General features: G+C 47.5%; 1 protein-coding gene across 1 annotated transcript; it reads right to left on the bottom strand.

Moving 5' to 3' along the window:
• Positions 1-2,955: 2,955 nt before the first annotated feature.
• LOC123746551 (enhancer of split mbeta protein-like) lies at positions 2,956-4,042 on the bottom strand. The gene has a single exon (XM_045728131.2). It carries the CDS (start codon positions 3,856-3,858, stop codon positions 3,220-3,222), a length of 639 nt encoding a protein of 212 aa, XP_045584087.1. The 5' UTR covers positions 3,859-4,042; the 3' UTR covers positions 2,956-3,219.
• Positions 4,043-14,037: the final 9,995 nt, after the last annotated feature.

Raw genomic sequence — 14,037 nt, forward strand, 5'->3', positions numbered from 1 at the left:
CTACCCAAGAATGTAAGAACTTTTGTATATTTAAAATAAAATATAGTCGCAATTGCTTGGCGCTTTCTCCTGAAAGTTCCCTTCCCCTTCACTTTGAATATTATATATATGTTTTGGTAAAAGTAATGAAGTGATTACTTTACCTTTCTTTGTATTTTGAATAACATATTAATCTTTCATTACAGGTCTCCAAACTCTGCACTTGGCGCCTGGTAAGTTCACTTTGTGTTCACTGTTCAACTATAACATATATATATATATATATATATATATATATATATATATATATATATATATATATATATATATATATATATATATATATATATCCAAGGTTAAACTATACTGGTCATCCTCGGGATGGAACTCTACAACAGTTGCCTAACTCCCGGGTACCTAGTTACTACTAGGGTGAACAGAGGCATTACGTGCAAGGAATCGTGCCCAACCATTTCTGTCCCGCAAGGGAAACGAACCCTGTATTCCCCGAGTTTGAGTAGAGTAGAGTCTCCGTGGTGTAGTGAGTAGAGTAGAGTCTCCGTGGTGTAGTGAGTAGAGTAGAGTCTCCGTGGTGTTGTGGTAAGACACTCGCCTGGCGTTCCGCGAGCGCTATGTCATGGGTTCGTATCCTGGCCGGGGAGGATTTACTGGGCGCAAATCCTTAACTGTAGTCTCTGTTTAACTCAACAGTAAAATGTGTACTTGGTTGTAACAAGGATTCTTCGCGGCGGGGATCGTATTCCAGGGACCTGTCCGAAACGCTACGCGTACTAGTGGCTCTACAAGAATGTAACAACTCTTCTATATATCTCTAAAAAAAAATTGTCAAATATTTATGATAGTTAACGCTAAAATACTAGAATTTCTATCGTTTTCTTTGGTTAAAAACGGCATCATCTTATAACAAAATAAATAATTTTATGTAAAAATGGGCTTATGGTGCGTAACTATTTTATTATTATTAACATCTTTATTGACAAAATTAATTACAATTTTGCCTTATCTGAGGATTTTGATAAAGTCTTATTAAAGTGAGGATAATGCTGGTATTCACTGTCAACTAGGCTATGATAAGGCTTACAAGAATATATGAGATTCATCATAAAATAGTGAATATAATGATGCTGGCCACTAGAGATTGCTTAGTGCAGTAAGATGGTATAAATGCATTAAGCCATGTTGAGGTGATATCTTTCTCTCATTATTACAGCTGCTATCTTTACTATCATTATTACAGCTGCTATCTTACTCTCATTATTACAGCTGCTATCTTACTGTCATTATTACAGCTGCTATCTTACTGTCATTATTACAGCTGCTATCTTGCTGTCATTATTACAGCTGCTATCTTGCTGTCATTATTACAGCTGCTATCTTACTGTCATTATTACAGCTGCTATCTTGCTGTCATTATTACAGCTGTTGTCTTACTGTCATTATTACAGCTGCTATCTTACTGTCATTTTTACAGCTGCTGTCTTACTGTCACTACTATAGCTGCTATCTTACTGTCACTACTAAAGCTATCTTACTGTCACTGCTATAGCTGCTATCTTACTGTCACTGCTATAGCTGCTATCTTACTGTCACTGCTATAGCTGCTATCTTACTGTCACTACTATAGCTGCTATCTTATTGTCACTACTAAAGCTGCTGTCACTGCTATAGCTGCTATCTTACTTTCACTACTGTAGTTGCTATCTTACTGTCACTGCTATAGCTGCTATCTTACTGTCACTACTGTAGTTGCTATCTTACTGTCACTACTATAGCTGCTATATTTCTGTCACTGCTATAGCTGCTATCTTATTGTCACCACTATAGCTGTTATCTTACTGTCACTACTGTAGTTGCTATCTTACTGTCACTACTGTAGTTGCTATCTTACTGTCACTGCTATAGCTGCTATCTTACTGTCACTACTGTAGTTGCTATCTTACTGTCACTGCTATAGCTGCTATCTTACTGTCACTACTGTAGTTGCTATCTTACTGTCACTGCTATAGCTGCTATCTTATTGTCACCACTATAGCTGTTATCTTACTGTCACTACTATTGCTGCTATCTTATTGCCACCAGTAAAGCTGCTATCTTACTGTCACTACTATATTTCCCGCTGTCACTCATAGTGTTTCATAAATAAAACTTTACTTTAATGTTTAATTATAAATTATTAAATTATTAATTATATAAAAATATACCTACAAGAGCATGGCCCAAGAAGAAATTCAAATGTTATGTTTAATTGAGTCTCCCTGAAAACGTTTTTTATCATTTTCTTAAATACAGTAAAGATGGCGTTAAATTCCCGTAGGTTTTATTATTTAGATAACCTATCTCCCCTCCCCCCCCCACACACACACACACAATAGGGGGTAGAAATAGCCTAAGCTACAATGAACAAATCTACAAGGGCCGTGACGAGGATTCGAACCTACGTCTGTAAGCAAAGAAAGATAGAGTAGCCTAAGCTACTCTATCCCTTTGAAATGTATTTTTTTCTTGTCTCAATAAACATTCTTGAATAGTCTACAGTTGCTGCCAAAAAATGCAGTTGTATCTAAGTATGTAAACAAAATTTTTGTGTGTCTTTGGGACTATAGAAATTTTATATTGCAGGTTATATATGTGATTTTATATCATTAGTCTTTGGCAGTCATTTTTTATTGATTTCTTTGACCAGTTTGTTAATTGGTTAATTGATGCCAATAATTATAATGACTGTTTATGTTCTTTATAAGTTTATATTTTTATATTTCATTCTTTTTTCAAGTTTAATTATGATATTGTGTTTAATATTTAAAAATATATTTCATTAAGATTGTTTTAAGTTGTATTATGTATCATTCAGTTATTTTCTTATTGTTTACCAGTATCTTAGATATTTATTGACATCTTCTGATGCCTTAGGTAATATTCAGTCATATTTAAAGGGTTGGGATAGGTAAAGTTGCATAAATTTAAATATTTTATTAAATATTTGGATGAATTTGTATTTTGATGAATAATGTGAGATGATGAAGCGAGTGGCGCGTATCACAGAAGGTATCACTTGGCGTGTCGGCCTATCACAGCAGATCCCGGGGGCGGGGCTATCACAGAATGCTAGAAGGGGGCGCTCCTCATTGGTCGGCGGCACCTCTGATTTGACAAGTTGAACAGGTTGCTGGCAAACCATTGGCTGAAGCTTCCTCGAGGGTTGAAGAGCACGATGATTGGTTACCAAGGGCGCCACATGGGACCAGAGGGCGCGGCGATAGTAAGGAGCCCCTGGGGGCGGGGAGACGGACTGCTGCTGCTGCTGCTCCTGCTGCTACTGCTGCTGCAGGAGGGAGAACTGCTACTGTTCCTGCTGGAGGTGGATGGCGTGGGGGAGAGCTCGGAGGCAGAAGAGTAACCACTGGATGCTGACGAGAGCGCGGGCGAAGGCTCTGCCTGAGGCACGAAGATGGTGAGGGGCGCTCTCTTCTCATAGTTAGTGAGGGAGATGCCGAGGTGGGTCATGAGCTTGGTGCCGAGGGTGACGTCCACGCCCTGGACGGAGGCCAGGCACCGGGACACCTCCGAGGCGCAGTGACTGTAGCCCTCCCGGAACTTATCTTGATCTGTAGGGATGGGGCGCACGGCGAGCTGGTTACGACGCTGAAGTTTCTTGAGATGCGTCACCGTCAACTCCAAGACGTCAGCCTTCTCTAGCTTGGCGATGGACTCGCCCTCCGCCTGTAGCGCTGAGACCATCAGGTCCTTGAGTTCGTCGAGGCACTTGTTGATGCGCGCCCTGCGCTTGCGCTCCAGCATGGGCTTCATGACCTTGCGGTACTGGTAGGTGCGGGATAGCGGCTCCAGTTCACAAGCCATCTTGGGGTTCAACACACACACTCCACCAAACAGTCAAAAGTTCACCAAAGTGTCGTACGTGCAGCGGTAAGCTGATGGCGGAGCTGTGCTCTCTGAGCGAGTATGAGAATGAGTATGCGGTTCACGGCGAGTCTCGCGCCTTATATCCGCCAGGAGGAGGAAGGGGCGGAGTCCGCGAGCGTGAGAACGGGTCGGTCGTACGCGTTCCCACACACCCACCACCTGCCTGCCGCAGCTGCCGCGCCCCTGCCAGATACCGCCACCTCCCCGCCCGCGCCGCACCCGCACGCTTGCCGCACTACGCCGAACACATCCGCGTTTAAAGCACTTCCACGCAATGACCTGAATAAAGAGTTTAGCGGCCTCTGACGACCAGTAGTGCATCACATATTACCTAAAGACAAGGACCACATATTCACCGCCTCAAATTGATCATTGATCTCTCTCTATATATAAATATATATATATATATATATATATATAAATGTATATAAATATGTATAAATGTATATTATATATATATTTATAAACTTAGATGTTCATAAGATCATTAAGTATATTTTTGTTAATGCTATCATGGCTTAGGTGGTGATGTTGGTGTGTGGTGGCGGCGTGCGGCACCTCCATGCCCCGTGCTTACTCCGGGGGGGTCGATGGGGGGTGATGGGGGCGGCCGCAGGGGGGGAGGGGTGGTCGGGGTGCGCTGGAATGTCTCAAGACACGGGCAGATGTTTTCCCACAGTCTCAGCGGTGGCTGGACGTACGAACACACGCGCGCACACACACACACACACGCACACACCGCCTCCCCGCGCGCGCACACACACCGCCTCCCTCACACACGCACGCACACACACACTCATCTAAACTTGGGCACGTGACGGCCTATCATTACTGCCTGCCTTGATATTCCCTTCTGCCATCACGGTAAACATGTACCTATTCTACATATACCAACATACATATATACATTTGAGAATCCATTGAAAACCAGAAATAGAAAAGAGGTGACGTAAGTGTGTGTGTGGAGGCCAGACGACCTGTGGCAACCCCGGCACGAGGCACAACACGGCGCCACTTTTTGTCAGCGAATGAAACACCTCTGCAGGAGCGGGTCCTCTTACACGCTGACCACAGCCTAATAGATTTGGTTCCCTCTGCTCTCTTGCCCTTATCCGGTGATGGTACTGACACGTTGTTGTCATCCCCAGGTGAGCAAGAGACGGTGGGGGGGACGGGTTTGACAGGAGGGTTCGGGGTATGGACGTTTGGCCGGGGTCAGAGGAGACGCGGCCAGGCATAGGGTCTGTGAGAGACATTAATCCCAGCGATGGCCGCGAGCTGCCATGCATATTGATGTGGGTTAGAGGAAGTGCCAGCCAGCACACCCAGCCTGGTAATGAAGGGTGGGTTACGTGGCCTGGAGGGTCATGCTACTCCCTAGCCCTCTACCACCACTCTTTTGGTTCATCTACCCCCTCAACATACTTCATCTACCCTTCATCTACCCCTCTCTATGGAGGCTACAGTAAGGTAGCTGGTCTTGACCCTCTCACACACACACCTGGTCTCAAAGGATCACATGTGCAGCTTCAATCTCAAAAGACATTTATGAGGTATGGAAATGAATGAACAGTTAAGCTTCCCGTTGAGTCAGGCTTTTCCCAGTAAGTCCCGGCCAGGTGATGACTCAGCCATTGATACATTGATGAGGCGTTCCGGAGGCTGGCAAGTGGTCGCTCACAAGGTGGTACAGATGTGTCTCAGGTGGTCGCAAGATGACAGGTGACAAGGACGAGGGGGACATGCCTCCTACAACCTGACACTAACAACTTATAACTCTGTGGTTTTTAATGATCTACTTAATTTTTGAGATCTTATGATTAATATGGAACCTTGCGAGTCTTTCAACGAGCTCTGTCTTCTAGTTTATATGTACACATAGCAACTATTTAGGACGAAAACTGTGACATTTCACTCACGAGTAATCAGAGAGTATTTAGGAAGGTTTTATGTGGATGGTCTGATGTTATGTGGATGACCAAATGAGGGACAATAATTATAGTCGCGGGATCGAGCGACTCAAGAATGAATGAATGAATGACACTCTAGATTGATTAAAGCATAAGAATGTGGATTAAGAATCATCCATAAGATTCTTTCACCTATTCTAAAATCCCAATAATCATCCCTCAAGAAAACACTAACATGACGTTCTCATAACTCGTGGTCATCGGTGAGGCAGCATAGATCTTCATGGCGCTGACTGCTATGCTGCTCATGCTTTGAGTCACACCTCCTGACCAGGCTGGGTTTGTGCAGGAATTTCCTGGTGCGTGATGTGAGATCTGTCCCAATGGTCCCTTTGGGGGGGAAGGGGTTAGGAAGGAGTGACAGAGAGAGACAGACAGACAGACAGACATGAACCTCTGGGTATCCAAGTGGGATTAAACCCCACAGACATCGGACTTTACATGTCAAGTTCGCATTACAGATCTTAAGATGAAACGCCTCACTGACCTGCCGAATTTCATAACAAAATTATGAGGTTTCAGTGGAGTGTATCCGGTTCGGAGTGTCTTGGTTCGGCTGCTGTAATCGTCTGGTTCTAGCAGCTAGGAACGGCTGGTTCTAGTAGCTAGGGACGGCTGGTTCTAGCAGCTAGGGACGGCTGGTTCTAGTAGCTAGGAACGGCTGGTTCTAGCAGCTAGGGACGGCTGGTTCTAGTAGCTAGGGACGGCAGGTTCTAGCAGCTAGGAACGGCTGGTTCTAGCAGCTAGGAACAGCTGGTTCTAGTAGCTAGGGACGGCTGGTTCTAGTAGCTAGGGACGGCTGGTTCTAGTAGCTAGGAACAGCTGGTTTTAGTAGCTAGGGACGGCTGGTTCTAGTAGCTAGGGACGGCTGGTTCTAGTAGCTAGGGACGGCTGGTTCTAGTAGCTAGGAACAGCTGGTTTTAGTAGCTAGGGACGGCTGGTTCTATCAGCTAGGGACGGCTGGTTCTATCAGCTAGGGACGGCTGGTTCTATCAGCTAGGGACGGCTGGACCTATGGGCTAGGGACGGCTGGACCTATGGGCTAGGGACGGCTGGACCTATGGGCTAGGGACGGCTGGACCTATGGGCTAGGGACGGCTGGACCTATGGGCTAGAGGCGTCTGGACCTATGGGCTAGGGGCGTCTTGACTTATGGGCTAGGGGCGTCTGGACCTATGGGCTAGGGGCGTCTGGACCTATGGGCTAGGGGCGTCTGGACCTATGGGCTAGGGACGTCTGGACCTATGGGCTAGGGGCGTCTGGACCTATGGGCTAGGGGCGTCTGGACCTATGGGCTAGTGGCGTCTGGACCTATGGGCTAGGGACGTCTGGACCTATGGGCTAGGGGCGTCTGGACCTATGGGCTAGGGGCGTCTGGACCTATGGGCTAGGGGCGTCTGGACCTATGGGCTAGGGGCGTCTGGACCTATGGGCTAGGGGCGTCTGGACCTATGGGCTAGGGACGTCTGGACCTATGGGCTAGGGGCGTCTGGACCTATGGGCTAGGGGCGTCTGGACCTATGGGCTAGGGGCGTCTGGACCTATGGGCTAGGGGCGTCTGGACCTATGGGCTAGGGACGTCTGGACCTATCGACACTTCCGCTCTGCCTTATTTAAATGCGACCAGGTACTGATTTAATCCTGTGAGTGTAAGAACATTTCCTGTAGGCCTACCTCTACCATTCATTAGTGGTCCATTCATTCTTTCCTAGGCCTAATGACCCCTCGACGCCTCAAGGTCGGTGAGTTGTGATCACTGGGTTATGTTGTGTCCACTGGTTATGTTGTGGTCATTGTTATGTTGTGATCACTGGTTATGTTGTGGTCATTGTTATGTTGTGATCACTGGTTATGTTGTGGTCATTGTTATGTTGTGTCCACTGGTTATGTTGTGGTCACTGTTATGTTGTGATCACTGGGTTGTTATGTTGTGGTCACTGTTATGTTGTGTCCACTGGTTATGTTGTGGTCATTGTTATGTTGTGATCACTGGTTATGTTGTGGTCATTGTTATGTTGTGTCCACTGGTTATGTTGTGGTCACTGTTATGTTGTGATCACTGGGTTGTTATGTTGTGGTCACTGTTATGTTGTGTCCACTGGTTATGTTGTGGTCATTGTTATGTTGTGATCACTGGTTATGTTGTGGTCATTGTTATGTTGTGATCACTGGTTATGTTGTGGTCATTGTTATGTTGTGTCCACTGGTTATGTTGTGGTCACTGTTATGTTGTGATCACTGGTTATGTTGTGGTCACTGTTATGTTGTGATCACTGGGTTGTTATGTTGTGGTCACTGTTATGTTGTGATCACTGGGTTGTTATGTTGTGGACACTGTTATGTTGTGGTCACTGTTATGTTTTGGTCACTGGTTATGTTGTGGTCATCGGGTGTTATTACAACCAATGTATTTTATGTTAAATATTGTCCAGGTATTGTTGTTGTTAAAGATTCGCTACCTGGAACAAAGTTCCAAGTAGCACCGGCTATGGTGAGCCCGTAGGAAGGTGTCCTACCCTCCCCTCCCCTTCCCCCACTCCCCTCCCCTTCCCCCACTCCCCCTATGCTAATTTTTCACCTAAACGTAACATGTTATCTTTCCCAGAGGTCTCTTTCCTTTCTTCCCCTGATGTGGGCCATCTCGGCGGCGGCTGGTCAGGTTGTCCACTTTCGGTACGACTTCCGGTGCGGGCGTCTTTGTCGTTGTCTCAGAATCACAAGACGAATCGCTGTGGCGTGTGTGTGTGATCTTAGCTAATGGTTGTGACGCCGGAGATGTTCAGGTCGCGCGTCCGCTCCTGGAAGGAGGGAGGGAGGGAGGGGGTAAGGATGGAGAGGGGGAAGGAGGAGGAGGAGGAGGAGGAGGAGGAGAAGATGTAGCAGAGGGAGGAAGAATAGGTGGGGTGGAGAGTGGTGGAGGAAAAAAGAGGGAGACAGGGCAGAAGAAGGATGGAGCAGGTAAGAACAGGGGGAGGAAATGAGGGAAAAGGAAGACAGAAAGAGGGAGGGAAAGAACTAAACAAATCGACAAGGGCCGTGATGAGGGCTCGAACTTATGCCCGGGATGATCCTAGCCGCTGCCTTAGTCGACTAGGCCACGACATGGGAAAGAAATAGAGATAGATGGAAGGAGCGGCATAGGAAAGGGGAAAAAGATGAATCGAGAAAATCTAGAGTCAAGCGATAACGGAACAGTAGCAGGAGCAGACGACCCAGCGAGAGAGAGACGAGAGGTGGCGGTGTTGAAACCGTCGTACAAAGGTTGCTTCACGTGGAAGACAAGTCGAGGTTGCGTAGTTGTGCTGAGGGTGAGAACTTGGAGTCACGATAACGCCCAGATACGCCTGTGGGAAAGTCTTGATAACACTTCTTGCGGCCCTTGTACGGACGATAAGCTTATCACGGTATCTACTCTACGCGTAACATTTGGATTAACATCCATTAAATTCTAATGATCTTTCATGTCCGGTACGTCTTGTCAGTGTTCCATTAAGACTGACAGATGTTCATCTTGAATCAACTGACCACCTTGAGAGCGGCAGCATCCCCGTTCAGCGGTAACTATACTGAACTACCCAAGATGATGCAGGCATTGAGGGAGAGTGGAAGCCTGCAAACAAAGACATATTATCTACAGACAACACAAAAGTTGACAGCGTGGTTGATAAAGACGGGTCAGTAGAAGCTTGAGTGCCGTGGGAGGCACTTTAGTCCACGAGGCGAGGAGGTGATAAGGCGCAGGGAGCCAGGCTTGTGTTATCAACCCCCCTCCCCCCCTCACCACACACACACAATGGTGAGAACCTTCTCTTATCATCTTTCGCGTGCTGGCCGTCCTCTACTTATCTTGGGAGAGTAACCGACCACTTAGGATCGTCTCCCGGTAGAAGCACCCAAGGTGCTGTCGGCACCCCGGTGTTGACAACACAATACTTGGGGTGTAAAGGTTATCTTGAGATGATTTCGGGGCTTTAGTGTCCCCGCGGCCCGGTCCTCGACCAGGCCTCCACCCCCAGGAAGCAGCCCGTGACAGCTGACTAACACCCCAGGTACCTATTTTACTGCTAGGTAACAGAGGCATAGGGTGAAAGAAACTCTGCCCATTGTTTCTCGCCGGCGCCTGGGATCGAACCCGGGACCACAGGATCACAAGTCCAGTGTGCTGTCCGCTCGGCCGACCGGATCTCCAGGCAGTGGAGTTGTCTACAGATTCCTCCGTAAACTGCAGCTATACTCTACGGAAAGTGTAAACAAATCTATATGCCTAAGTTAACATAAACATAGGACTATAAACTCCCTTATAGCTTTAGCACGGCAGGTAGGCCTAATAGCAAGACATAGGTCTATACACAACAATAAATGCTAATATAATTTTGTAGCATAACTGATAAGTATTATTTAATACTCTCAATATCAGATGAATTCATTGGCTGATTACCACTGGAGTACATATGCTGCGTCAGGCACTGGAGTACATATGAGGTATACTGCCTCAAGCACTGGAGTACATATGAGGTATACTGCCTCAAACACTGGAGTACATATGAGGTATACTGCCTCAAGCACTGGAGTACATATGAGGTATACTGCCTCAAGCACTGGAGTACATATGAGATATACTGCCTCAAGCACTGGAGTACATATGAGGTATATTGCCTCAAACACTGGAGTACATATGAGGTATACTGCCTCAAACACTGGAGTACATATGAGGTATACTGCCTCAAGCACTGGAGTACATATGAGATATACTGCCTCAAACACTTGAGTACATATGAGGTATACTGCCTCAAGCACTGGAGTACATATGAGATATACTGCCTCAAACACTGGAGTACATATGAGGTATACTGCCTCAAGCACTGGAGTACATGTGAGGTATACTGCATCAAGCACGGGAGTACATATGAGGTATACTCATGATCATACACAAAGTATTGATGGGAGTGTTGTATTAACATATTAACACGTAATACTGTCATGTGTGTGTGTGTGTGTGTGTGTGTGTGTGCGTGCTCAGGAGGCGTGCGCGTGTGCTCAATTTAGGGGAGGAAACAGTAACACAGGTGTGTGTGAGCGTGGAGACCAGCATGTATGAGAGACAGGTGTGTGCGTGGGTTTGGGCACGTGTGTGTGTGTGTGTGTGTGTGTGCGGATGTCCACATGTGAGCAGCCTGAGTGGTTGGGGTGGAGCCGATGGGAGCGTGGGAACTCACCTTGCTACACCCCCCCCCCTTTCCCCAACCCCCCCACTCTCTCCCCCCTCTCATTCCCCCTCCTCACACTGCGCATCCTCACCTGGCGTGAACTGTTGACCACCTAAGGGGGTCTCTCACACTCCCATCTCCCCCCCCCTCTCTCCCCCTCATTCCCCCTCCTCACTCTCCCTCCCTCATCGCTTCCTCCCCTCACACTGCTCATTCTCACCTGGCTCATCCTCACACTCCCATCTCCCCCCCCCCCCTCACAAGTCAGAAATTAGGGTAATAATTCCACGTCACATTCTGACGTATCAAACTTTCCCTATTGAACAAATCAATAGGGAAATCCACTCTACTTTCCCCTATTGTATTTTCCCTACTGGACTTAATTTATTATTAACATCTCTATTGATAAAATGAATTACAACTTCGCTTAATGTGAGGAATGCAATTTGGTCTTGTTATAGTGAGGATAGTGCTGGTATTCACTGTCACACAGGACAGAGGGTTATACACAAGACAATAGGTCTAAACTGTAGGCTGAAACACATATATATATATACTACCATCGTGGTGTAGTTGGTAGTGCGTATGCCTGGAGCGTCCAGGGATGTGCGTTCGAGTCTGTTACCGTGCCTCAATAGTGTCCGATATGATGCTGAAAAGAACGCGAATGTAATTGGAAACCCGGTATTTTTCGCAAATGTTATTGTTCACTGTCTTGTGTTCCCTAGGCGTTACCTAAGGAAATGGGATTCCATTCACCCCCTCCCTTAACCCCTACCTTACCTATTCTCCCCCCCCCATTAATCTCCCCTCTTCCCCTCTCTATCTATAATTACCTGTGATTATTCTCACCTGTTATAGTTTAATAATTGTCATTCACTGCCACGAGGCTAAAAGATAATTAGGTTAAGGCAAATTAGACACAAATTATATTTAAAAAATACTGAGGTTTCTAGCGTTGCTACGAGGTGATGCCTCTTGCGTTAGTACGGCTGGATGCTAATACTGACAGGTGTAGCGTTACTAGTACTACTCCTTGACGTAGATATTGACTGTGGTGGCGTTAATAGGCCTTGAGGTGGTAACGCTGACGTCCATTGCGTTGTTGCGCATTGACGTAGATACTGGCGTCTCCGTTACTACGCCGTGACGCAGCTAGTGAGGACCCTTGCGTCACTACGTCATGACGCACACACTGACTATTCTTGAGCCTACAGCGCCATCTGTCCACTCTACTTCCGGTCCTCAAGGCCGGAAGTAGAGTGGACTCTCCACTCTACTTCCACTCTCCAGTAATTACGGGTCGTGAAGAAACCCAAGAAGAGTCAAGAACAAGTAACCACCACCTCGAACACCTTGGACGATATTTAATCAGCCACAGGAGCCGGTCGGCCGAGCGGACAGCACGCTGGACTTGTGATCCTGTGGTCCTGGGTTCGATCCCAGGCGCCGGCGAGAAACAATGGGCAGAGTTTCTTTCACCCTATGCCCCTGTTACCTAGCAGTAAAATAGGTACCTGGGGTGTTAGTCAGCTGTCACGGGGTGCTTCCTTGGGGTGGAGGCCTGGTCGAGGACCGGGCCGCGGGGACACTAAAAAGCCCCGAAATCATCTCAAGATAACCTCAAGATAACGTCTAGTCATATTTGAACCTCAAGATAACGTCTAGTCATATTTGTTCATAATTTCAACATAATTTAACCTCATTTTCAGTTATCTTGCGTTCAACATCCCCCTCCTCCCTCCTCCTTCCCTTCTCTCTCCCCCCCCCCCCTCCCTCCTCCTTCCCTTCTCTCTCTCTCCCCCCCCCCCTCCCTCCTCCTTCCCTTCTCTCTCTCTCCCCCCCTCCCTCCTCCTTCCCTTCCCTCTCTCTCTCCCCCCCCTCCCTCCTCCTTCCCTTCCCTCTCTCTCTCCCCCCTCCCTCCTCCTTCCCTTCCCTCTCTCTCCCCCCCCCCTCCCTCCTCCTTCCCTTCCCTCTCTCTCCCCCCCTCCCTCCCTTCCCCCCAATTGTGCGACCTCAGAAACAGCAACAACAAACAAAAAAAGAGAGACAACAAAAACCTTAGGAACACCAACGGAGCATCAGGTCTCATTCACTCACTCGCCACCTGTGAATTTTTCCCACGTGTAGAGAGGAAGCGATTCGGGAGGAGGGGAGGGGTGATGGAGGGGGGGGGGAGATGCGGGGGGGGGGGTAATGAGTGGGGTGAAAGGGGTGATTTAAGTGGGGCAAGGGGGGGGGGGGAGGGGGAGGTAATTTGGAGTCAATGGAGACGATCGTTCAGTGGCAGATGGGTTGTGGGGGATATTATTCATGTTTAGGTATTGCGATCACATGGTGCTGACACCAGCTGACTGATCACATGCTGCTGACACCAGCTGACTGATCACATGCTGCTGACACCAGCTGACTGATCACATGCTGCTGACACCAGCTGACAGATCACATGGTGCTGACACCAGCTGACTGATCACATGCTGCTGACACCAGCTGACAGATCACATGCTGCTGACACCAGCTGACTGATCACATGCTGCTGACACCAGCTGACAGATCACATGGTGCTGACACCAGCTGACAGATCACATGGTGCTGACACCAGCTGACTGATCATATGGTGCTGACACCAGCTGACAGATCACATGCTGCTGACACCAGCTGACTGGTCACATGCTACTGACACCAGCTGACTGATCACATGGTGCTGACACCAGCTGACAGATCACATGGTGCTGACACCAACTGACAGATCACATGGTGCTGACACCAGCTGACAGATCACATGCTGCTGACACCAGCTGACAGATCACATGGTGCTGACACCAACTGACAGATCACATGGTGCTGACACCAGCTGACAGATCACATGCTGCTGACACCAGCTGACAGATCACATGGTGCTGACACCAACTGACAGATCACATGGTGCTGACACCAGC

Source organism: Procambarus clarkii, chromosome 90 (assembly GCF_040958095.1).
Source record: "Procambarus clarkii isolate CNS0578487 chromosome 90, FALCON_Pclarkii_2.0, whole genome shotgun sequence".
Lineage (NCBI taxonomy): Eukaryota > Metazoa > Arthropoda > Malacostraca > Decapoda > Cambaridae > Procambarus > Procambarus clarkii.